Source organism: Ictalurus furcatus, chromosome 22 (assembly GCF_023375685.1).
Source record: "Ictalurus furcatus strain D&B chromosome 22, Billie_1.0, whole genome shotgun sequence".
Classification (NCBI taxonomy): Eukaryota; Metazoa; Chordata; class Actinopteri; order Siluriformes; family Ictaluridae; genus Ictalurus; species Ictalurus furcatus.
The window spans coordinates 14,911,028-14,935,486 of NC_071276.1; the positions used below are offsets into that span (position 1 = coordinate 14,911,028).

The window sequence follows — 24,459 nt, forward strand, 5'->3', positions numbered from 1 at the left end:
GGTTGCTTTGTATATTCTCTCATACATACACATACACACATACACATATATACACACACACACATATATATATATATATATATACACACACACACACACACACACATATACATACATATATATATATATATATATATATATATATATATATATATATATATATATATATATATATATATATATATATATATATATATACACATATATACACACACACACATTTATTTATTTATTTATTTATTTATTTTAAACAGCTGTAAAGTAATCTGACATTCGAACATATCATTGATGTTTTGTGACTACTTTGTGGCTACTCTGCCAAGAGGTTACAACTTGTCCAAAGAGAGACACAGAAATGGTTGCAGGAACACCAAGGTTTTGTTATGACCATCTTATGAGCTGGATTTGAACACCATTAGAAACCTGTAGTCAACTGATTATAGGGTTTTAAAGGACGAATTCACCCATACTGACTTGCATATTAATATTTAGGAACAATATTTTCACTTGTGCAAAAGATTTTCATCAACAAGCTGGTGTGTTTTCTGTTTGGCTTTTCACTGTGGTTTCTTTGCTGTTCCTTCTCATAGAGAGAATTCATCTCTGCCTAAGGACACTAGTCCTTTATTCTGTCCAGTTGTCTCACCTCCTCATCTGTACACTATGTGCAAGCCAATCAGCTTCCAAAGTTTCACGCCATCAACGCCATCAACGCCATCAACGCCATCAACGCCATCAACGCCATCGTACTTGCCATCTCATAGATCAGTGCTTCTCAAACCTGTCCTGTCCTGCACTGCACATTTTGTACGTCTCCCTCATCTAACACACCTGATTCAACTCATCAGCTCATTAGTACAGACTGCAAGACCTGAATTGGGTGTGTCAGATAAGGGAGACATACAAAATGTGCAGTGCTGGGGGTCCTCCAGGATAGGTTTGAGAAACCCTGTCATAGATCACTAGCCAAGTTGAGCATTTGTGCTGTTTTTTTTTTTTTTTTCTGGAAGTTTACTTGCTCCACTACTTCTATGTTGGATTTCTCATTCCTATGGTGTTAAACATTGCTTTAAAAGATGTGAAGCAACTAAGAGTATAGTCAGATTGTAATCACTTATATTTCTCACTGAAAATTTTCCATCCAGCTGTCCTTTTTCTGTACCACTTATCCTATGCAGGGTCACTTGGAGGCTATCCCAGGGAACTCTGGGCACAAGGTGAGAAACACTCCGGACAGGGTGCCAACCCATCGCAGGGCACAATCGCCCACACACTTGGACAACTTGAAAATGCATTTACAACACATGTCTTTGGACTGGGGGAGGAAACCAGAGGCACATGGAGAACATGTAAACTCCAGGCACACAGGGTGGAGGCAGGATTTGAACCCCCAACCCCAGAGGTGCAAGGAAAACGTGCTAACCACTAAGCCACCATGACCCCCACTGAATTTTGTTTTTCTCCAAACGTAACCGCTAGCGTTGCTCACCCTGTGACGTCAGCGCAACACACGACCTCTAGCTTCTCACAGGAATAATGAAAATACATCATCAACCACCAAATTAGCAACACTATGTACACATCACAAAAACAATTCAACATGTACACAGTTTATTTGTTTCAGGGTGGACTTTTCCTTTAAAGGTGGAGTGGAGGTAGCCTATGATGTAAGGTGTAGAAGTCATTACTGTAGTGCACTTGTATAAGTCACGAGCGGTTTGTGACTTGGCCCTGAGCTCAGCCTTGACCAGGTCACGTGGGTCAGCATCTCGCTTGGCCAGGATGAACACAGCCAGAAAATGGCGGATATTGGGGAGTTACGGGTAGGCGAAAGTGTTATGATAGCTGGTCGCTGCTTTGCACTTGTCGGAGTTTAAAAAAAGTTTTTTTTTTGCTAGGCTTTAGATGTTATCGTTTTATTTCTTAACAACACCTCTAAACAGTCGGTTCTTATCGTTTTGTAGTCCAAACAGCGTCGATATGTTTTTCCCCAGTCGTAGGCCAGAGAGTCGACACTCTGAAGCCCGGACCTGTTCTAAACTGCTAGCACTAGCCATCTAGCCTGCTAGCTTCCAGCTGCTTCGCTAGCTATCAAGGTGCTTGGGCTTCAGCTACATGTCTTTTATCAGTCTGCGTTTGGGATGTTAGTGCTCAGTTCTCATTATGCATTGAGCGGGAAGGATGTCAGTTAATGTTAAATAGATTTTAGCATTCTGGAAAAGCTGTAAAAACTTACTCTGTGTACACGAATGTTGTGGTTAATCTGTTGTTATTGTCTGTTAGCATTGTCATTTAGCTCGGTAGCTAACTAACAGTGTTTCTTCAGAGATGTGTAACTATCTCTCGCAAGCTTTATATAGTAATTTATCTAGGGTTTTTTGTTGTTGTTTTTTTTTTAAATGCCTGTTACTCGTGAAGTAAATACGAGACTATAACAAAGACAGACATTGGCTGTAGCTAGCTAACTTGTGCAGTGTCTAGCTAGCAGTGATTATTATTATTATTATTATTATTATTATTATTACTATTATTACTACTACTATTGTTGTTATTATCATCAAGGTTAGCTTGCCTGTTTATACCCCTTATGTTTTCCTTCCTAAATGCAGTTCTATGTCTAATATCACATTAGAAGGAACTTCCTAATGCTTAGACTGGATAAATGTTGAAAGACGTCTTCTGTAATTCACTTAACGTGTTAAAGTTATCTGACAAAAAGATTGCTTTTGGTATTGTTTCAAACCTTTTTTTTTATTATTATTTATTTAAATCTACTACTCACTAATATTTATGTAAATCAGTAAGCTCATTCTGGCTTTTTCTCACTAGCATGCTTCCAGTTAGGTTTTAAAATAATACCCATGTGTGGTGTTTAGTGTTTCAGTGGTTTTTCCATTGGTCTTGGAATTATTCTTAACATTTTAGATGCGAGACATATTGTAAGGATTTTTATTTTATTTTTTTTATGATGAAGGATAAGCAAATGAAGCATGGGTGATGTATATACTGAAGGGCCAATTCAGCCTGTTTACTTGAGAAATTGCTAGAATTGTGTTGGAGAAACACGGGTTAAGCTTGAACCTGGATTTAATTAAAGTTTGTCTCTTATATTTCTAGTTTTCAGTCAGAAAGAATCGTTTTTGCGTACTTGTTTAGGCTGGTAAAGTTAGAATGAATCTAGGTTGCTGTTTTAATCAGAGGTTAAGATTTATTCACTGATTTATGGGCGACATGCTTTGATTTAACATAAAAATTAGAACAATGAATATTTTAATAGCACTAAACTGTAAATTAACCTGTGTTGTACTCGTATAAGCTGATATTGAATGTCCAGTGTCTATTTCGCTGTCCACAGATGTTATAGGAACTGACATTTCCCCCTCTCTTTTTTTTTTTTTTTTTAACCATCTGGCTTTGTTGCATTGATTTGCATGTTCTTTGTGTTTTGTATTCCCAGAATATGATATCAAGTTTCCGCGTCTCGGAGCTCCAGGTACTGCTAGGTTTTGCCGGAAGGAACAAGAGTGGTCGCAAGGATGAACTGCTGCTGAGGGCTTTGCATTTGCTCAAAAGTGACTGTAGCCCTGCCGTGCAGCTCAAAATCAAGGACCTGTATCGCCGGAGATACCCGAGGACACTAGACAGTCTCGCAGAATTGTCTGCTCTAAAGTCCAGCATAAATTTGTATCTACAGTCTGAAGAAAGCCCTACAGTTGGGAGTCTTGACCTTTCTCTTGGTGCTAGTCTGTCAGACTCGGCTCATCAGCAGGTGGTGCCCATTAAATCGTCCGTGTTTCATGACTCAGAGCCCAGGATGAACATGCAGCAGCCGACACAGCTCATGCCTCCCGTCCACCCGGACGTCCAGATGAAGGCCCTTCCATTTTACGACGTGTTGGATGTTTTGATCAAACCGTCGAGTTTAGGTAGTTGAGGTTGGCTTGTTTTATTTTGAGAACTGGGGCAGATTTTGAATAGCTCATTTGCTCTTGCAAATGATTGATTGGATTGCAAATACCTGGATTTCCAACTGGATAAGATGATATAAGTTTAGATTATTTCTTTTATTTTTTTTATACATACACTGCATTCATTACTTATATAAAAGACAGATAGTTTTACATACAGTGGTAAAAAAATAAAGATTATCTCAGGTTAATTCCTGGAGTAATTTAAAAACAAAACACATTTATTGTATGCAAGATGTATTGGATTTCATAAAATGTTCTTTTTCTTATCTTTTGCATGCAGGGGCCAGTACTGTTCAGAGATTTCATCAAGAAAAATACTTTATTTTTGCCTTGACCCCACAACAAGTGCGAGAAGTTTGCATTTCACGGTAAGGACCTGATTTGAATAAATTATTTGTCCTGGTTTGTTATACAGCATGTGTTTCTCATTCTCTTTTATTCAATGTTGAAAGGGATTTTCTTCCTGGTGGCAGAAGAGATTATATGGTTCAAATACAACTCCGGTAAGATGTCGGTTGTAATGTTACTTGGTACTAGTTCTGAATACGTTTGAAAAGTAACAATGGAATAACTTTGTGTTTGTTGTTAGGTTCTGCCTTTCAGAGACTAGCTGCCCTCAAGAGGACAACTATCCCAATAGTCTTTGCATCAAAGTCAATGGGAAGCTCTTTCCTCTCCCAGTGAGTAATTAATTACATGGGTGTGATTTTCCACATACTGTTGGAATGTAGGATATTTTAGTATGCAAATAGTTTTGTACTGTAATGTTTATTGATATGTTATTACTTATTACATGTACAAGTGTTTATAAGATGCTTATTTTGTACCAGGGCTATGCGCCACCTCCTAAGAATGGAGTAGAGCAGAAGAGACCAGGCAGACCCTTGAACATCACTTCTCTCGTCAGATTATCATCTGCAGTCCCCAATCAGATATCGGTCACATGGGCACCTGAAATTGGAAAGGTAAGTTTCCCCTCAGCTTTAGAACTATTCTCATCATGTCACTGACATTCTTCCCGTTCCTCTGACACACCTGCTATTATTTTCCAGACATACTCTATGTCTGTGTATTTGGTACGGCAGCTGACATCACCGTTGTTACTACAGAGATTAAGAATGAAGGGAATCAGAAACCCTGACCACTCAAGAGCACTCAGTGAGATCTGCTTCTCCTATTTGAAATCTTCAGAAGTCTTTGTTTTAAAAAATAAATAAATTCATAATAATAAAAACTAGTTTGGATCTGTCATCATGTATAAACATTGTTCTCTTACAGCTGCATGATTATTGATTAAAAGGATTTATTATTATTCATTACATTATATATTTTCCTTCTCTGTATCAGTAAAAGAAAAGCTCACAGCAGACCCCGACAGTGAAATAGCCACAACCAGCTTGCGAGTCTCACTCATGTGCCCAGTAAGTCCTGAAAACGTATTATTTATAGTATGTTTAATAGTGTCTTGCCACATGTGTTCTTTACCCAGGTCAATTATTTTCTAAATCTATTCCGCTTTCATTCAGCTTGGAAAAATGCGGCTAACGGTGCCCTGTCGAGCAGTGACCTGCTCTCATCTCCAGTGTTTCGACGCTGCATTATACCTGCAGATGAACGAGAAGAAGCCCACCTGGATCTGCCCTGTGTGTGACAAGAAAGCTGCATACGAGAGTCTGATCATAGATGGGTAATTAATTCTCCGTTACGCCTGCTCTAGCGATTTAATGTTTACAGCTCACTTGAGATCGCTTCAGCTTACTATGTGACTTATGCGCTCTTTGTTAGGCTCTTTATGGAAATATTAAATGACTGCACAGATGTGGACGAAATCAAGTTCCAAGAGGACGGGACCTGGTGCCCAATGAGACCAAAGAAGGAGACGTTGAAATTGTCATCTCCATGTTTACCCAAAATTGAGTGTAAGTTCTTTCAGAAATTAGCTTCTAATACACCTGTTTTCACAAGTTTTATGTAGCCAGATGGTTTAAAACACCAGTTCTTCAGTGCTTTTTGTATACTGAGGAAATAGCAATTATACGTAATGTCAGTGGTGTAAAGTCATTTTGGTAATTTAAAGGCAGAAATTTTTGTAAAAAATCTAGTTTCTAGTTAATCTTGTGTTCTGGCTAGCACTGAAAATCGGCAACCAGAAAATTCAGAAACAACATAAAAGTTTATGAAAGCATTTTAAATCTATTTATAGCTGACTCCTATATTAAGTCGAGCAGGATTTCTTTTGCAAGAGTTAATAATCATGATCTTGTCTTTCATTTACTTTTGTGTTTTGTTTTATGGTTGGCTGTTACAGATTTATGCTGTGAGAGGAGAAAGGAAAAAAAAGCAAGTAGGCGAAGAGAAAATAAGAAAAGGGAAAGGCAAGAAACAGTGTTAGCAGTTGGGCCAAATAGTACAAATGAATTGCTAAATAAATCAAGAGCACACAGTATTGTAGTCTGATTTAAACTGCCATGTGTGCTCTTGCATAATCTTTGATCACCAGGTTAACCTGTACCTATATTTATTCTCCAGGCACTACCCCTGTCCGTCCCAGCGCTGTTGTTCCTCACTCTGAACCCGGCAGTACGAAAAAAGCTGATGTGATCGACCTGACACTCGAAAGCTCGTCAGATGAAGAAGCAGAGCCGGACCCTCCCCTAAAAAAGCGCTGTGTCTACATGTCTAAATCCGAGGAGGTGCATAGCAGCAAAGGGTCAGTGGTAGCGTTCATCCTTCTTAAATGTAAAACGGAGACGTTTTTATTTATTGTTGTTGTCAGTCCAAAAAAAAAATCTGCTAACCCCATTGTGAATGTCCAAAAAAGCTAACAAATATCGAATGGGAACAGAATACCCATTATATAATTCAGCAGGGATTCTATATTAAACACCTGTGATTTTTGCATAGCAGTTTGGTCAATATCTGTAAGATGTTTCATTCTTTGGAGTTTCATTTCCATGCTTTCTCTCTGTAAGGGGATTAAAATATAGTGATGATTATAAATATCCATGACCATTTGCATATGGTCAAATAGTTTATTAGAGCAACAAAATAAACTCAAATAAGAGTGAAAAGCATTTATTAAAGCATTGCCAGTTATAATGATAATTCCAGGAGTACGGAGTGCAAACGCCTTCCATTTAAATGCATGCAGAGTGAGTCAATAAAATGAATTCCCAAGAGCACAAGCTGTGTTATACAGAACAGCCAAAGCGTTTGCTGCTGTTACTTTTTTGTTGCGGGCATAAACAACAAAATTTGTGTTTAAGACGTGATCGGCTCCTGGGAGTTAGGAATTTCTCCGTTTCAGTATTTTGAGCTAAGAAAATAACTAAAATGTTCATCATAGGGTTGGGCGATTAAACGGTTTCGGTATTCATCGACAGTACACTTTTATCGGTAATGATAGAAAACATGTTCGGTATAACGCTCGATAAAATGTAAACAGACATGAAGTTCGGTTGCATGAATAACCCTCAAGCGTGTGCCGTCCCTGGATCATACACAGCCCATCATATGCCTTGATAAAGGGGTGTGCTACGAGTGACAAGCAAACAGCCAATAACAAGTTGCGTATCTTTTGGGGTTCGGTTGTGCCATCGCCATGTGACATCAGAACACACAAACACATGCGAAAATGAGTTCAGAGCCTGCCAAGGAAATAGCGAATAAAAAAAGGACATCTTGGCTCACCAATGTGGCAGTTTTTTTCATCCGACCAACATCAGAACACAGTTGTGTGTAAGCTTTGCAAAAAAAAAAAAACCTGTCTCGGCCACGTACGGAGAATCGAGCTGCGAGAGACTTGTAGTGTGCGTGCGCAGTGCTCCGCACATGTACAGTGCGTGTGACTCTGAACAGTGGGCAAAGGATGTGACATTGTACAGCTTTTTGTGTTTTCTGTTAAAATGTCGGCTCTGGGGAGGACAGTGAGTGTCCTCAGAGCAGGAGCTCGACTCGTCAGACTCGGACCTCAGCACAGTGTTCTCCAGAATTAAGTGTTAAAGTGGAAGTTTTATACAAGGCTAGGCTAACTATGCTAACAGGCTGAGCACAAACCAGAGCACCAGGACTCCCATTCTGCGCTATAATGTGATGTTGATCTTCCTTAAAGTTTGCCTTTTACATTGCACAAATTTTGTAACATTTTATTTATTAAGTTCAAGAGTTTCTTTACCACTTGTTTAATCTTCATGTAAGATATAAGAGAAGATATTTGTTTAAATGATATTTTGTTTTTGACTGTTAAAACTAAAAAATGTTGTTTGCCTTAAAGTGGGTAAATTAAAAATACAGTGATTAAATTCAAACCTTTTTTCTACTGATCTTTGTTTAAAAAAAGATTTTTAATAATTATCGATACCGAATGATGTGAAATATTATATCATGATGATTTTTTTAGCTGTACCGCCCAGCCCTAATTCATCACATCTAACAATATGGTGCGTCTCACTCTGATGTATTCACCAGTGAGTCCAGTGGCCGGTACCGCAAATGGTTGTTGCTCTTTAAACAGATTTTTCAAGCACCTAATATTTTATTTGTATGATGAAACTAAATATCATTTTGCATAATAAGAAGAAGAAGAGGCTGCAGGAAGAGGATGTCGATCACTTCTTCCTCTTTTCTCAGGGTTTTGACTTATCAGCCATCTACGGTTCGAGTGCCGAATGTCCAGTCGCTGGACGCTTCGTACTTGACTTCCTCCATAGCAGACTATGCAGTTCCATTCCACCATTCAACACTGTCCACGATTCCCACCGATATGCAAGGTATACCATTGTCGCTGTGATCCAGTCAGATATATTTCCAAATGTAGTCGCTTGTTGGAAACTGTTAGCTCACTACAATTATTTTTTCTCATACAGGTATTGACTTATTTTCATTACTTCAAGCAGATTCTCAGGTATGTGTTTCAAATGTCTTTGAATCCGCAAGTCCGCTAGTAAGAACTGTTCTTATTTAATGGGTTAAATAGTTTAGTTGCCAAATTGTATTATTTTTTTCATTATTATTATTATTATTATTATTATTATTATTCCTTTTAATAGGAATTGTGATCTGGTTGTTAAACAGAAACACTAGTTCTAACATTCTTGCTGTTGTCTTTTAGCATTACCGGACCCCTGTGTTCCTGGAGAATTTGTCCACCAGCATTCAGAGTGGCACCAGCAGCTCCAGTCTCATGACCTCATCTGTCCAATACGATTCAACTTCACATCGAGGAAGCTCCAGCCATGAAACAGGTGTCATCACAGGAGGATCCTCAACTCTTTCAGACATTATCTCACTAGATTGAGTCATGGTTTCAGTCTCCCCAATCATCAAACAAACTGCCACGGACCGTGAGTCGGAAAAAAATTTAAAAACCCTCATATATCTGACTTTAATTGCAGTTTAATAATATTTACTAATATGGTAGCTGATATGCACACGGGAGACAAGGTTGGTTGCGTCTAATGGTTTCAGAAACCCAGCAATGTGTGTCTCCATTTCTGAGGAATTCATTTTAACAGTGACTGATACCCATTGCCTTCATGCCCGGGAGAACTCAACAAACAAAACAGTGAGCACAGAAATTGGGAACTTTGGACACATTGGGAATAGTTTGTGGACCTGTGTGTATTTGTATGTGAACCGTTTCCTCTTTATACTATTTAAACCACGTTTTTGAATAATCACCTCAAAACCTCAACGATGACCTTTTTATATTTTAAAAAAAAATCAGGAGTGTACATAATTTGTTTTGTATTGAGTGGTATAGCATACAAATCAGTATCTGTCTGAATGAACCCGTTTTATTGCATAATGTATTGGTCACAGTTTTGTGCTGCAGTTTGTAGCTGCGTTCAGATTAATTGATTTTGGGCTTTTCGGGTTGGTGGAGACACAATCAAGCCATGATGCAATGACATCTTTTATGTTTTTTTTTTTTGTTTTTTTTGGTTGTTGTTTGTTTGTTTTTTTGTCAAGTCCTGAGTTTTGTGAAACTTCAGTACAGTTTTGTATCACTTTAACATTTGTATTTTTTTAAGGTGCTGCAGATGTTGGTTTCACAGCAATGTTTAGACCTGAAAGTCAGAATAGTCAAAACATGCTAATAGCCCAAGGGAAACAGTGTGAAACAGCCTTCCTGGTTGGGTTAAACTCTGACATGCCACCAAACTGCTAATTGTTATCCGCCTTCGTGCTGTTGGTCTATGTTTTCTGAAGTCAGTTTTTGTTAAGATGACATTTTTGGGCTAGTTCTGAGGTGTACCCCAACAACAGGTCTCAATTAACACAGCAATTTCTGGCACCAGCTCCAATGTAATAGCTAGTTGTAATTTCACTTAGATTTACTTTATATAAAGGCTACATGCTGTCATTCTCGTAGTGAATAACAACAATGTTGACGGATCCCTTGTTTTCTAACAGATTCAATTATGTATGCTTTCAAATATGTAATAAAGCACATGATCACTTTTTTAGGGCACTGCATTGTGGCTTGACCAAAATGCTGAACTTGAGTCAATCAAGCGATTGTGTGCCAATCTGAATACTAAGTAAGGGGCAGAATTTTTCACAATGCATCTGTTATATGGAAGTTCTTTTACATGATGATTTTAAATGATTAGCTCACTTAGGTGTAGCTTGGGAAAAAAAAAAAAACTGAAGCACACTGAGATTTGCTTGTATGTGCTGTAGATATAGATGTCCACCAAAATATCAGCAGTAACATTTCACTGCCTTTAGACAGTGGGGATCTTCCTCCCTTTAAAGTAAAGTGATTTGTGAAAGTTACAAAAAAGAAAGTTGTCACCAGTGAATAACCCGACTGTACAACTTTATAGAAACTGTTCAACTAGCACAACTGTAGCAAGTTATTTGCCTACTTGTTCATGTATGTATAAGATTCTCCCCATTCAAATGCCAAGAAGTTCATAAGTACAAAGCAGTTCCATCTTTGCTATGTAAACCTTGTAACCTGCTTTTCCAACATAATCCTAAATGTCTAAGATTTTGAATCTAAGCCAGAGTGTATTATTAGTGGGTAGAAAACAGTTGTGCTTCTAGAAAAGGAAGGAAGAAATTGTGCCACCTGTTCAAGTCTGAACAAAAAATCTGGTTTTAGAAGTTAAGATGGCACAATGATTGGAAAGCATTAAATACCTTTTGTTTTGAAAATGTTCAGGATTTTCTTTTAATAGAAATTCATAGCTGTCTGAATTAATCTCATTCTAAAGTATATTATGTCCAGAACTGACTAAATTTTACCCTGTGAGTCATATATTATATTAGTATTTCATTTGACACATTTGAGAGTTTAGCTCTGCTATCCACAGGCTTCAACCCCCTTTTATGTAACAACATTTTTATACCTAGTTCACTTTTTGTTCCATTTTTACAAAATTTGCGCCTTTGTAACTATTTCAATGACTGCTTTACATGGTTGTTGTATTAGGGATTATAGTAACTGAAGTCTTGTGAGTCTTGGGTGGTGTGGATGAAGAGCACAGATGGGTGCAAATCCATAGTTATTTATGATGATATGTACAGATTTACACTGATTGTACTCCAAATGCTTATTTTTGACCTAAATTGTGCCATTTAAACACATGCAGTGAAAGGCAGTAAATGATGTCTATGATGTCTATCTATCTGAATACCTACATGCTGTTGTGTGATATTTATTTATTTTATTTTTTAAATGTTTTAAAAATGTAAAACAAAATTCAGCCTCAACCTTCAGACACTTTACACAGCATTAAGGTGCTCGGTTTTTATTTGCTATGAACATCGACAGTGTGGAAATCTCAAGTAAGGCTCTTATTAATTTTAATGTACATGTATATTTCCATATACTTAGGCTTGTAGATATGCAACAAAGAAAGAATGAAGGCTATCAAATCACTAAATGCTCTTTTAGCCTTTAGTCTGAGAGAAATTACAGTTTGTCCAGGAAGTTGTCTAAAGGCGGGATGCCCTCCTTCAGGCCTTTGCGCTTGCGGGTCTCAGCTACGACCTGCGAGGGCCTGCTGTTGGCATCGTATGGGTCTCCTGGAAGGATTTGCCAGTGGTCAAACATGCACTGAGGGAAGGCCTGGCCACCGGTGTTGGACCTCAGATCTGCTGTGAAACCTGCAAAGGAATCAAGCATGATATTTTAGATAAAGCGTTTGAAAGAGAAGTACTTTACTAACCCATTTAAAATCTATTGGATATTACATGTAGAACATTTTAATAGTAGATGTATATATTTTGAAGATAAACATACCAAATGATTCATTTACAGGAAGATATGCCTTCACGACAAATATAGGTGTTCCTGCCACTTGAGACTCCTCAAACACGTGGCCTCTTTTCCTGTTCAGGACACCGTAGATACCACCGACAGCTTGCTCTGGACACTAAAGGGAACATAGGTGAGCAAATGTTTAAGTAATAATTTCACCTGTTTTCATTTCACCTTTGTCAAAATTCAAAAGAACCTTACTAATTGTCTGTATTGTGTGTGAAGCGGGTGAGCTGTTTTAGCGTTGTCTCATGAGTACCGGTAATTTCCACCAAGTGAATTCTTTAAAGCATGACGGGGAACAAACCATTTTTACAGACATGCTCGGTATTACCTGAAAATTTAGCATAATATTGCTGTACTTATATAGGATTTGAATGTTAAAATATATTGTTACTGATAGTTTTGTTTATTTGTTAATTACAAATTTTAATTGATCATTTTAAACTAATCCTATAGAAAAATGGGGTTGGGCTTTGTGCATACAGCTAATTAAATCTGTGTATTATACTTTATTCATGATATGTGACTACTCATTCTTACAGATATTTTTATAGCAATATACTGTACATAATAATAATATGAGGCTATTTTAGCACCTCTGTAAGAATTAATCAGGGAAATGGCATGTTTCAATACTACTGGCAACCCTAAAAGACCTGGCAACCCTACCTTTAACATCATGCACCACGATAGAAGGTATGATGGTATTAAAATGTTGATAATCTAACTGGGGTTTTTTTCCCCTTAATACCAAAATAATTAACTATTGTTAAGAGAAAGTGCTACCCTTTCAAGGATGTGATTTCATAACAATTATTAAGTGTTAAAATTATTATTAATAGTTAAATAAGAGTTCTTTTTAACAGCCATTATTACCCTTATTAAATATTATCACAAAAACGTTGAATTCACCTGAATCTCCACCAGGTAAATGGGCTCCATTAGTCGTGGTTGAGCGGTCAGCACAGAGGCGTACAGGACTCTGCGTGCTGTAGGGATGATCTGACCACCTCCTCTGTGTATCGCATCAGCATGCAGGGTGACATCATGGATGTCAAATCGCACTCCCCTCATGTTCTCCTCGCAAAGTGCCCCCTAAAGAAATACAAGGAAATGCAAATTATCCTAATATTGTACTAATTGCACTAATACTGTTACTAAGTGGCCTGAAATATAAAGTATTATCTGATTGTATACTATATAAATGGCACTGCCACCATTTGTATGCTGTAAATCCATCTCCATATCATCTGCAGTTGTTGCTTCTGGGCTTTACTCACCTCCTTGGTTGCCCACTGGAAACCAGCCACCACGCTATCCTTGATTTCATTCAGATATTGTACTCCCTTCGTTATGTCCACAAGAATGTTGGGTCCGCTACCATCTGGTCCAAAGCACCATATCTTACGAGCCTCTGTGACTTCCCATTCATACTTTTCAGCCAGGTAGCGAGCTCTCTGTTTAAGTTCTTGTCTAGCTGTCACGTCTCCCTTATCAACATCCTCAGCCAAGCCATCTGGGAAAGGACGAGCCTTCATGTACAGACGGTTGTGCTTGTTAGGAGATTTGGACAAGCATACTTGGTCAGAATCGTCGCTCACTGTTTCACGATATGACACCACTGGATCTGATTTCTGGAAGGAAAGCAACCGAACAGTCAATTATCATTATCTGATGATATGAAAGTATGTTGGTGCTACAGATAGATTTAATGGTGGTGATCTAATGGTGGTAATGAGCAATATTACCTCAGATGAGGTACAGACTGTATGTCTGTTTATTTGTATGTTATTTGTATTCTTGTTACATTACCTTCAGTGGGATACAGGCATGATCTTCCTCAAGGTCTTTTAAGCAAATTTCCAGATGTAACTCTCCTGCGCCAGCCACGATGTGCTCACCAGACTCTTCAATGATACACTGGAGGACAAGAAACATAAGTTATAGAACTGCCACAGTTTCTGTTTCGAGAATGGACATACTAGGGCAGATAATTTGTTTTGGTCAGCTAATTTTAAGGGCTAGTTCTCATCAACTGTATAACATCTACCTCTCCAAGAGGGTATAGACTAACATATTTCTTCATTTTTTTGAACCTCCGCTAATGCAACATCATAGGACAGTTAAATGTGGTTAAAAGAGACCTATTGTCACTGTGATCAACAGGGGAAAAGACTGCAATCCACCCTATCTAAAGACCAGGGCTAATTATGATCTCAGACTCTGTATTCTCAATACTCACCTGAACCATAGGGTCAGACTTGGCCAGGCGTTTAAGACCTTCTACCAACTTTGGAAGGTCAGCTGGGTTCTTGGCCTCCACGGCCACTCTCACTACAGGACTAACGCTGAACTTCATCACTCGCATGTTGTGAGCTTGCTCATAGGTAGTAATGGTACCAGTCTTCACCAAAAACTGATCAACTCCAACCAGTCCAACAATGTTCCCACATGGCACATCTTCAATTGGTTCAACATATCGGCCCATCATCAGGATGGTTCTGCAGTCAAAAAAGATCAGATAAAAGATCACTATTTTTGGGGGGGGGGGGTTTCACCCTATCTTCTCCTTGTCATCTGCCAGCTCTCACCCACCAGCCAGCTCTCCACATCACAAGGCAGCTATCAACTGGGGAGGCTAAAATGTGCTACCTCTGAAACACATAAAGCCAGCCACCATGTTTCTTTTTTCAAACTGCTGCTCATGCTACATCACAGGTCAGTGTAACACCTTCAGAGGAAAGTGCTATCTGCCCTCTTCCATATACCTGAGCTCACAGATGCCTGCAGTTGCTTAGTGTCAATTAGTGAGAGTATGCCATCTCTCCCATCCAGAGAGCATGGCCATTTTTAGACCATATACTCCCAGCCATGGAGCATGGGGATTCAAACTTACAATTTCTCACCCATAGGCCAAACGTTGATATACAACCTGGAAACAAACCTTTGAATGGGTTTCAAGTACAAGTCCTCCTTCTTTCCTGGGGTATAGTTTGGGCCCATGATGCGTACCTTTTGCCCAGTGGCAACAACACCAGAGAAAACACGACCAAAAGCATAGAATCTGCCCTTGTCGGTAGTCGGTACCATTTTGGAGACGTACATCATCAGTGGAGCTTTAGGATCACAGTTCTTGATACCTAAGAAGTTCATGGCAGAATTAAATGGTTACCAGTTGCTCCAAATTTGGTTGTCGGTTATCATCATGAGTTTATAACATTGCATTTGTCAACATAGTGATTTTTCCTACTTACCCATGGCTGATTCATCATCTCCTGGGCCTTCATACAGCAGCTCACAGCGATATCTCTGGGCAGTGACTGGTGAAGGTAGATGGATGGTAATCATCTGGAGCAAAGCATCACCTGCAGGCAACCAGCGGCGCATCACAGCCTGTACATGGCAGAAAAGCACACTGAAAACATACCTATACAGGTGCAGAATATTCAAATTAATATGTAAGTGTTCATAAATGATCTCACCTTAAGCAGTGGTTTTCCTTCTTTCTCCTTGTCGTCAGCATCAAGCTTAATGTTCAGTTTTTCAATCAATTTCTGGGCCTCCTCCTTCTTAAAGTTCATGATGGCATCAAACACCTTTCCAAACAATATTTAAAACACTTTTATTAGATTTTAAAGTGAACTTTAGGTATCTTTTGTGGCACTGTTTATTCCCAGTCAGCAAGATAAAACCATGGGAATATTTGTCTGTCTATATAAACTACTATCTTGTTTTATATTTTCTAACCTGCATTGTATATAGATATTGCAGTACTTTAAATATCAGTTGGTCTTAGAAAGACAGCTGAAGCTTTCCCCCCCCATGCAGTAAGGCAGTGGCCAGAAAAGGGAGTCCTCACTGTAAGGCTGTAAGTACATTTCAAGGCTGAGTTTGCCAAAAACATCGGTGTCCAATGCCAGATGTCTTTACTGCTATCTACAAGTAATCATTATTTTTATTATTATTAATTGCTGAACTGATCAGTTTGAAGCTATTTTATGATATAATTGTGCGATTGTTCCTTTAATGTGCACCTTAAAAATTGGATCCAGCACAAGTTGGCAGAAAGTACGTGGAAGTTTTTTCCCCTCTGCATTGGTTGCTGTTTTGCTGAATTTCCCACAGGAAGGATCAAAATACCTGAGGAATCAAAAACAATATCCTAGAATATATTTAAAATGCCCAACCCTGACACCCTGGATATTAAACGTTTCTACATTTTATTTTATACATTTGTTTACAGAATATTACTAGTAAATCTTACAACTCAATTTACAACTGTTCTTTTTGAATAATATCACCCTTGGAACCCTTTCTACTATCTAAATATTAAATAGAACAGAACAGATAAGTTTGCTTCTCTTACTTGTCTCCCCAGAGCTTCTTCATCATGTCCTCCACCTTTTTGCAGTGCTCTTCAGGTGAGACATCTCCTTTTTTCTTTTCACCTTTGGCAGCAAACTTGGCTACGTACATCTCCGCAAACTGCTTCAGGGTAAAGGCCCAGCCGTGGAGGCCCGAACCGAATCCAACTGTACCCACAACAGGGTCCACCTGGATTTAGTTGAAAAACAAGATATGTTAAACTTATTTATTCAGGTTATTTTTTTACATAAGAATAATTTATTAATGTATAAACGTCACTCCAAATCCCAAGGATTTTTTTACAAAGACTAGTAGCTGCAAAACAAGACATGGAAAACCAAATCTACCAAATGCAAAATAGTAAAATAAAAAAACTGACAGCTTATGAAAATAAGGAAAGCTTAAATCCAGATTAAACTGGCTTTTTACCATAATGTTGCCCATTGGTCCATGTTCCCCTTCGCCATAAGTGGAAATGATGACATTAACATTCTCTATAATGCGCTGGAAAGTCTGGAAAAGCTCATCCGGACCCAGCTGCAGCTCAAGCAAGGCACGGTCCATCTTGTTCATCATCAAGACTGGTTTGATGCGTTCGGCAATAGCCTGCCTCAAAACGGTCTCGGTCTGCACACACACACCTGGAGAATACACATAATTACAATTAAAATGTGAAGAAATAACATTCCAGAAGGACAATATGTAATGGCTTTAATCGTTTTGTTGCTTTCCCATTCAAAATATGTTCCATAGAAGCTACCAAGCACTTACAGCATTTACATTTGGAGGAAATGCTATTTAGAATTTTGGAGAGTTTTTAGACCTTACATTACGAGACTGTTGTTTTTTTTTATTTATTGCAAAAATAATACTGATATTCCAGCAATTTCTACTTGACTGCAGATAATCTTTCTTATAGTATATTTAAAAAAAAAAACAGTCAGTGAGCCAGATGTTGTTGGAATATTTTCAGGGGATTTTGGGAGTCTAAACTGTGAATGACCCTTTCAATTTGACCTGCTGAAATCCACACCATCATACCTGATACACAGTCTACTACTACGAGAGCCCCATCAGTAACTCTGAGAGCTGCCGTCACCTCGGACGAGAAGTCCACGTGACCCGGAGAGTCGATCAGGTTTATGAGAAAACCAGATCCGTCCTTGCATTGCTTGATGAAGGCCAAGTCAGCGTTGCTGAGTTCGTAGTACAGAGAGATAGCTCTGTATTGAAGATAATGCACAATACCTTTTAAAATGTATAGACTTGTGCTACTTTTGTTTAATGACCTGGATGTTAAATATTGCATGGAAGCTGTTAATGAACCATTTATCAGCTGCCAATACATGATTGTTTCTGAAGAAGTAGGAATAGTAGATGTTTATGACATTTGGAAGAAAATGCAGTTTAGAATTCTTTTGCCAGTTTTGTACACATTGTGAGTGACTTTTTTTTATAGCGTCAATAGATAACCTTGAGATGTGGTAAATTCAATGGATCCTGTGAATTTTTAAGCCACTATGAATACCTACGTTGACTTGATGGTGATGCACCTCTCCTGTTCATCCTTCCTTGTGTCCGTGAACCTGGTCTCACCAGCCCGTGCAGAGGCAATGATACCTGCCTTGCACACTAGAGAGTCAGTGAGAGTGGATTTGCCATGGTCCACATGGGCAATCACGGACATGTTCCTAATGTTGGACTTTTTGTCCATGATCTCACGGATCTGGTCTACTGTGAAGTTCACCTGACAGAAAGAGAGCACATCGACTTTTAGGAATATTACAAGATAATTGCTTTTCGTGTGAGTGTTGGAGAGTTCATAATGACAGGAACTCATCATGATTACCAATTCTACTATCTAAGTTTGCATAACCTTAAATGTAATATCTAAACAAAATGTTCCTTCATTATCACAAATATTTTTTTAAGAAATCATCAGTTAGCATATCTTAAGACATTAAATAGTAAATCAACAAATCGTTAAATCACAATATCTGTTCAAGCTCGCTATCCCCTTTTCTGAATGTAAAACGTAATATTCTCTCATTCCTAACAACTCTTACCGTTCTAACTGCCTCCAACCTTATTGAGATCATAGTAGATTTCGAAATTGCTGCAGTAATTTGTTTAAGGTTGAAATGATTAGGAATGTGTTTCAGAGAGACCATGTGAACTTAAACTGGTCATGTAAACTGTTTAATTACTCTTTTTGTATTAAACTGTGTTTAATTTTAATATTCCTTAGGGCATGTTTAGTATTAATTTATCCATATTTCATGGTGAACAATGTGATCTCATAAATCATAAAGGTTTCGGAAACATTTACAGTAGATGTTGCAATGTGTGTTCTTTCTTCCCACACACACACACCTAAACCCACACAGATACACACAGGCACCATCTGGTCTGCATGGGAGACCTATTGTCTTTGTCCCCACCAACTCATTCTCAGGAACTTAAATAACACAAACCCATTCATTACTTTCTCAAAATACACGGTAACAAAGTATGTTGCATTAAAAGTGCATGACTTTATTCATATGGCTATTAGAAATAGTTTCCTAAGCTAAAGTTGTAGTACGCTAGACATGTTTGAAAGCGACCTCTGACAAGCTAATATAAAAGGCTAATACTTGCAAGTTTAAATTAAACCTCTGACAAGTAAATAGGAAAGGCCTAGGCTTGCACGTTGATATAAACCTCTGAGCTAACAAAATAAGTTTATTATAGGCTATATAAAAGCCTCGGATGTAGAAGCGTCATTTTATAATTAAAGCTTAGCATGAAACAGTTTAGATTAAATAATCAGAACACTGAGATATTATACTTCTAGCACTAACTACAAGATTATATTTTGGAGTCAGATAAATAAATTAACAGTTATTATTAATTGGAGACAGATAATTCATTCAATGTATTGGAGTCAGATAATTGGCACCCTGTCCAGGGTGTACCCCGACTTGTGCCCGATGCTCCCTGGGATAGGCTCCAGGTTCCCCGTGCCCCTGATAAGGATAAGCGGTATAGAAGGTGGATGGATGGAGTCAGATATTTAAATCATAAAGCTAAAACACGTATTTAACCTTTGGTTACACCTATCTCTGTCTGTGGTTATAAGAGAGCAGTGGGCTAATTAACCCTTTATACTTTAGCCCTACAGTTTGATGTCTGTTTTTATATTTTTCAGAACTTGCCCCTACATTTTTGCTGACATCTAATTCAGGAATGTTTTTCATTTATTTCATTACAGTGACCACTTTATCACACCCTAAATGGGACACCAGTTTATCACAGGGCACCATACAGACACACACCAGAGACCCTGTGGGATGGCAATGCTATAAGGTGCTAGAGCTAGTACATGTTAAACTGAATCAGCTGCTGGGCACAGACTCCAGAATGTTGAAGGTTGCCCTACTTGTTGGGATTTGTTACCAAAATCCTAACATATTGTGCAAATTAACACATTGTAACTGTACACATTTGAGGGCCTGAAGGGTGTGTATCCAGCACAATTTAGTTAAACCACAGGCTATTTACTACATCATGCACTATTTTGCCAATCCGACATTTTGTGCCATGTTATCTTCCCTTGACACCCTCTTACCACTTTTTGCCAACTACTTGCTTGTCTGATAAGAACACTGTCAGCCCTGAAGCAAAATACACAAGCAACCAACATATAAACACACTTCATTACTGTCGCGCTATACCAAACATAACCTCCATGAGATGCCCAGGTACTGATGGACATTAAGACTAACAGCTGTGATTTGATATTCCCAAACTCTTAATTTAAGTAAATCTAGTTTTTAAATTTAAGTTTCTTTTTTTTTTTTACATTTTAGTGTGCAGGCTAGGTCCAGTATTCTTAAATGCTTTGCAGCACAGATAGTATATTTTATGAAAAAAAAAAAAACAACTATTCAAATACTTGACATATTAGGGCCAATACAATGGATATAAAAATTCTACACATCCTTGTTAACATGGCTTAAATGAAAGTTTTTCTGATGTAAAAAATGAAAGCAAGATAAATCATGTCAGAACTTTTTCCACCTTTAACATGATATGGCAACCAACAAAATTCAAGTGAAAAATAAGAAAAAGAAAACACTTACAATAACCTGGTTGCATAAGCGTGTACGCCCTCTTATAAAATGGGGGTATGTGACTGTGCTTCAGAATGAACCAATCACATTTAAACTCATATTCAAACATAATGTTTATACACCTGTCACCAATGGAAATAAAGTTAGGCTGTTTCTGTAAGAATTCTGTAAGAAAACCATGAAGGTCTACAAAGAGCTTACAAAACATGTACGGGATCCCACTGTTGAAAAGTATACATTAAAAGAGGGGTAAAAAAAAACAAAAAAAAAAAACAACGAATTTCCAAAACATCAGACATTATGTGTACTATGGAACAACATGAAGTCCATCATTAACAGGTGAAGAAAATGGGGCACCACAGATACATTACCAAAAAGAGGGCATCCCTCCAAAATTGATATAAAGACAATAAGAAAAGATATCAAGGAGGCTGAGAGCTACAGCAATATTAAAGGGGCTGCAGGAATACCTGGCAAGTGTTGGTTAATCTATGCATGCATGTGACAACAATTTCTCATATTCTTCACATGTCTGGGATATAAGCAAGTGTGGTTATATAGAAACACTTTCTCACGAGAATGTTTTGCCAAACCATAATGCACAATATATTATGGTCTGTTGAGACCAATGTAGTACATTCTGGGCATAACTCTAAAAGATATTTGGTTCAAAAACAAGACTGCTTATCACCCAAAGAACACCGTACGCCCACGTTGTTAAGCTTCACAAAATGGATATTGGCCATAACATTATTTTTTAAATGGGGTGGGGACTTTCTGTGTCCATCAAGGACACAGAAACGGGGGGTACTGAGGGTACTAAACCAGAATTTCAGGTCTGCTGCTAAAGTAATAATATAGCCTATAGACATCACGTGTGCTGCTTAAAATTCCAGCACTCCCAATATGTACATCCTTCTTCCTGTGTCCCTAGGGTACCCTAACTCTACGTCAAGAGACGCTGTTCTACAGTATTCTGGACCCCTCAAATTTACGCCAGGTTTTGTTAATCTTCAAAAAGATCTGCTCTTGGCCATAGCATTATAGAAATGTTTTTAATAATTAATTAATTAATTAATTAATTAAAATACTAACTATACTGCACTGATCCTTGGGGATCCCTGACCAACACTCACCTACTCCCCCCACTGAGTTTTGAAGCTCAGCGTTCTGTTCTTCCTGCTTAAGAATCGATTCATTTAAAAGAGTCGTTCAGAAAAAAAGAATCGTTTGCGAGCTGTCCATCATTTATCCCTCGCTGGCTCTGTGCCAGTGAAACTCGAACGCGCGCGCCGCAGTGAGCCGTGGGCGTGACTGCGTTATTTATAACGTTATTTATAAGTAAGGTGGGTAAAAGGCCATATCACAAAAATAACAGCGCAATCAATCCGAAAGGAGCCATTCAGCTGGGATAACAGTCGTCCTATCGCGGCCCTATTTACCATGAATCAACACATATAAATAAACGCGTTTATAGAAAACTCCAGAAAGATATATCTGCGTCACAGGACTCGGTGTGATGCCAATTAAATTCAGCACCGACTGAAATAAGATAATCATAATAAATAAATAAATAAATCTCCCTAGCAGGTTGTCACTGCGTCACTGGAATAAATAAAATAATAAATAGACCAGACATTAGGACAAGTGGATCAGAGCATGACCCAGCTAAACAGCACGCATTTCTATATCAGTTCTGTATAAAGTCTATTCCCCGGTTCCGTTTACCGCAGTAAAATGACCGTACCATTTTGGCGAAGGGCTGCCCGGTGTGAGACGGCCTCGGCTGTGGATCCTCCGCTTCTGCACTCGAGGGGGAAAAGAGGGAGAAGATGACGTTGGATGGGAGTTTATGCTGCGGCACACACACACACACACCCGGTCATGTGGAGAGAGACTGGAATAAAGTTGGTTGGACCTTCGATATTCGCAGATATGCAGAAATTAAGGGACCGTCTCTAAAGTTACATACTACATTTTTAAACACGTTTCTAACTTCAATAGCATTTGAAGGGAATGACTTACAGTCATATAACCAACTGTAAAGTCTTCATCTACGTGTCAGCTATAATGCACACCTCTTAGATTTTTGATATTTATCAAAATAAACTATTAAATCATATATAAATATTGTCATGTATTTTATTACTGCATGGGCCCTTACACAAAATATAAAAAGTGTTTCTCATACCTGACACTTTACAGTTGGTTTTGTGACTGTACGTCATTCCCTTCAAATGCTATTGAGCTTTAAATTATGGTATATTTTGTGTATGGGAACATGCATTAATAAAATGGGTTCCCAACCCATCACAGGGCACAATCATACACACTTTAAAACACTGTGGACAGCTTGGAAATGTCAACCAGGCTACAACGCATATCTTTGGACTGGGGGAGGAAACCCCCAAAGCACAGGGAGAACATGTAAACTCCATGCAACCAGGACAGAGGTCGAATTCGAACCCCCAACCCAGGAGGTGCGAGGAGAAATCTTTCAGAGAACAGAGAACAAATTTTAATACTCTTCCAAGAGAATTAGAGGGATTATTTGTTGAGAAGGCAAAAGGCGCATTCATAAGATCCTGAGCCAAATGGATTGCGCTAGGTGAGAAAAAAAACCCAATCACACACTAATCACAAGATTAGTAAGGAAAACTCTTTGCCAAAATGCCATTATATTTGTTCAATATATAAGTAGCAGCCAATAATGGAACAAGATATCCCTCATTTAACATTATGTATTATCTGAAATAGTACTGCTTACTATTGATTGATTGATTGATTGATTGATTGATTTAACCTTATTGTCCACCAATGTGGAAATTCTTCTTTGGCTTTACAAACACACACAAAAAAAATCCCACAATTATACACATACACAATGCACAAGTTATACACATACACAATACATCTATTACCTTTTGATACTATGTATTATTTATCAGTAAGTATAATTTATGGTTAATCATTATTATAAGGCCCTTTGCTAATTATTATAATAGTGTTAGTAATATTAATGATACTTATTATTATTGTTGTTAATGTATTTATTGCTGTGTTATTCTATTTTAAAGTTGTAAATTGTACACTTTAGTAATCAAAGTGTTAATGGTTTTTAATGCTAATGCATAACCTGATTAAATAAAAAGGGGTGTGTGGATCGAGATCATATATATGAGTATATACAGTCATTGATTGAGATCAGGACCAATGATACAGTTCATTGCTCAGGAACCAGCTGAACAGGTTCTTCTTCTTTGGTTTAAAGGCAGTTTATTCTTTATGAGCATTACAGCCACACACTGGAGGAATTTTGCATGACTGGCATCTAATCCTAAATTTATGGGCCATGTATAGATCAGTCCCTCCAGGATATCTGTTGTAGTTTGCAATTTTTCAAAATGACCAGGGATTTTCTGCAGATTTGGGCCAAGACGCGTCATCACCTCGTGCATTCAGACAAAGCCCTCTTCAATTCACGTGTGTTGAACTTGAATACAGCTAAAAGGTCTCATTTACCAATAAGCATCACTGCATAATTTTGCCAATTCAAGTACTTTTACGTAAAAAAACACAAAAAAATGTTAATTGCATTGCAAATTTAGAAAAAATCCACAGTGAAATCAAGCATTTTTGGCCGCAACAATCACAAAAAAACTCTGCAAAATCCTGTACGTGCTTTCAGTTTAAAAAGAAATAATTATTCTAGGCATCAGTTGGTGGTGTATGT

The 24,459-nt window shown here is 38.0% G+C and overlaps 2 protein-coding genes across 3 annotated transcripts; one reads left to right on the forward strand and one right to left on the reverse strand.

Moving 5' to 3' along the window:
* Window positions 1–1,700: 1,700 nt before the first annotated feature.
* On the forward strand, window positions 1,701–11,712 carry pias2 (protein inhibitor of activated STAT, 2). Its single transcript, XM_053654122.1, has 14 exons — window positions 1,701–1,823; window positions 3,458–3,926; window positions 4,252–4,339; window positions 4,424–4,474; window positions 4,561–4,651; window positions 4,802–4,936; window positions 5,024–5,129; window positions 5,319–5,392; window positions 5,498–5,658; window positions 5,757–5,890; window positions 6,501–6,681; window positions 8,601–8,740; window positions 8,837–8,874; window positions 9,082–11,712. Exons 1-14 carry the CDS (start codon window positions 1,800–1,802, stop codon window positions 9,265–9,267), a joined length of 1,878 nt encoding a protein of 625 aa, XP_053510097.1. The 5' UTR covers window positions 1,701–1,799; the 3' UTR covers window positions 9,268–11,712.
* eef2l2 (eukaryotic translation elongation factor 2, like 2) lies at window positions 11,702–22,630 on the reverse strand. Of its 2 annotated transcripts, XM_053654118.1 has the most exons (15): window positions 22,474–22,630; window positions 18,144–18,358; window positions 17,653–17,834; window positions 17,041–17,252; window positions 16,613–16,800; window positions 16,281–16,386; window positions 15,729–15,842; window positions 15,501–15,639; window positions 15,191–15,386; window positions 14,489–14,747; window positions 14,059–14,166; window positions 13,527–13,880; window positions 13,159–13,341; window positions 12,226–12,358; window positions 11,702–12,089 (listed from the first exon to the last, which is right to left on the reverse strand). In XM_053654118.1, the coding sequence occupies exons 1-15, from the start codon at window positions 22,474–22,476 to the stop codon at window positions 11,896–11,898; spliced, it is 2,586 nt and encodes an 861-aa protein (XP_053510093.1). In that variant the 5' UTR covers window positions 22,477–22,630; the 3' UTR covers window positions 11,702–11,895. The 2 variants fall into 2 exon arrangements, with proteins under 2 accessions (XP_053510093.1, XP_053510094.1); XM_053654119.1 differs by lacking the exons at window positions 17,653–17,834; window positions 22,474–22,630 and having other exon boundaries at window positions 18,144–18,308.
* Between the last annotated feature and the right edge of the window lie 1,829 nt (window positions 22,631–24,459).

Coding starts and splice junctions, on each gene's coding strand:
- pias2 (XM_053654122.1), top strand. CDS start 1,800: ATGGCGGATATTGGGGAGTTACGG. Junction 4,652..4,801: donor GGAAGCTCTTTCCTCTCCCA/GTGAGTAATTAA, acceptor ATTTTGTACCAG/GGCTATGCGCCACCTCCTAA. Junction 4,937..5,023: donor GGGCACCTGAAATTGGAAAG/GTAAGTTTCCCC, acceptor ATTATTTTCCAG/ACATACTCTATGTCTGTGTA.
- eef2l2 (XM_053654118.1), bottom strand. Junction 17,253..17,652: donor AGTAGTAGACTGTGTATCAG/GTATGATGGTGT, acceptor TGTATTCTCCAG/GTGTGTGTGTGCAGACCGAG. Junction 13,881..14,058: donor ATGCCTGTATCCCACTGAAG/GTAATGTAACAA, acceptor CTTTCCTTCCAG/AAATCAGATCCAGTGGTGTC.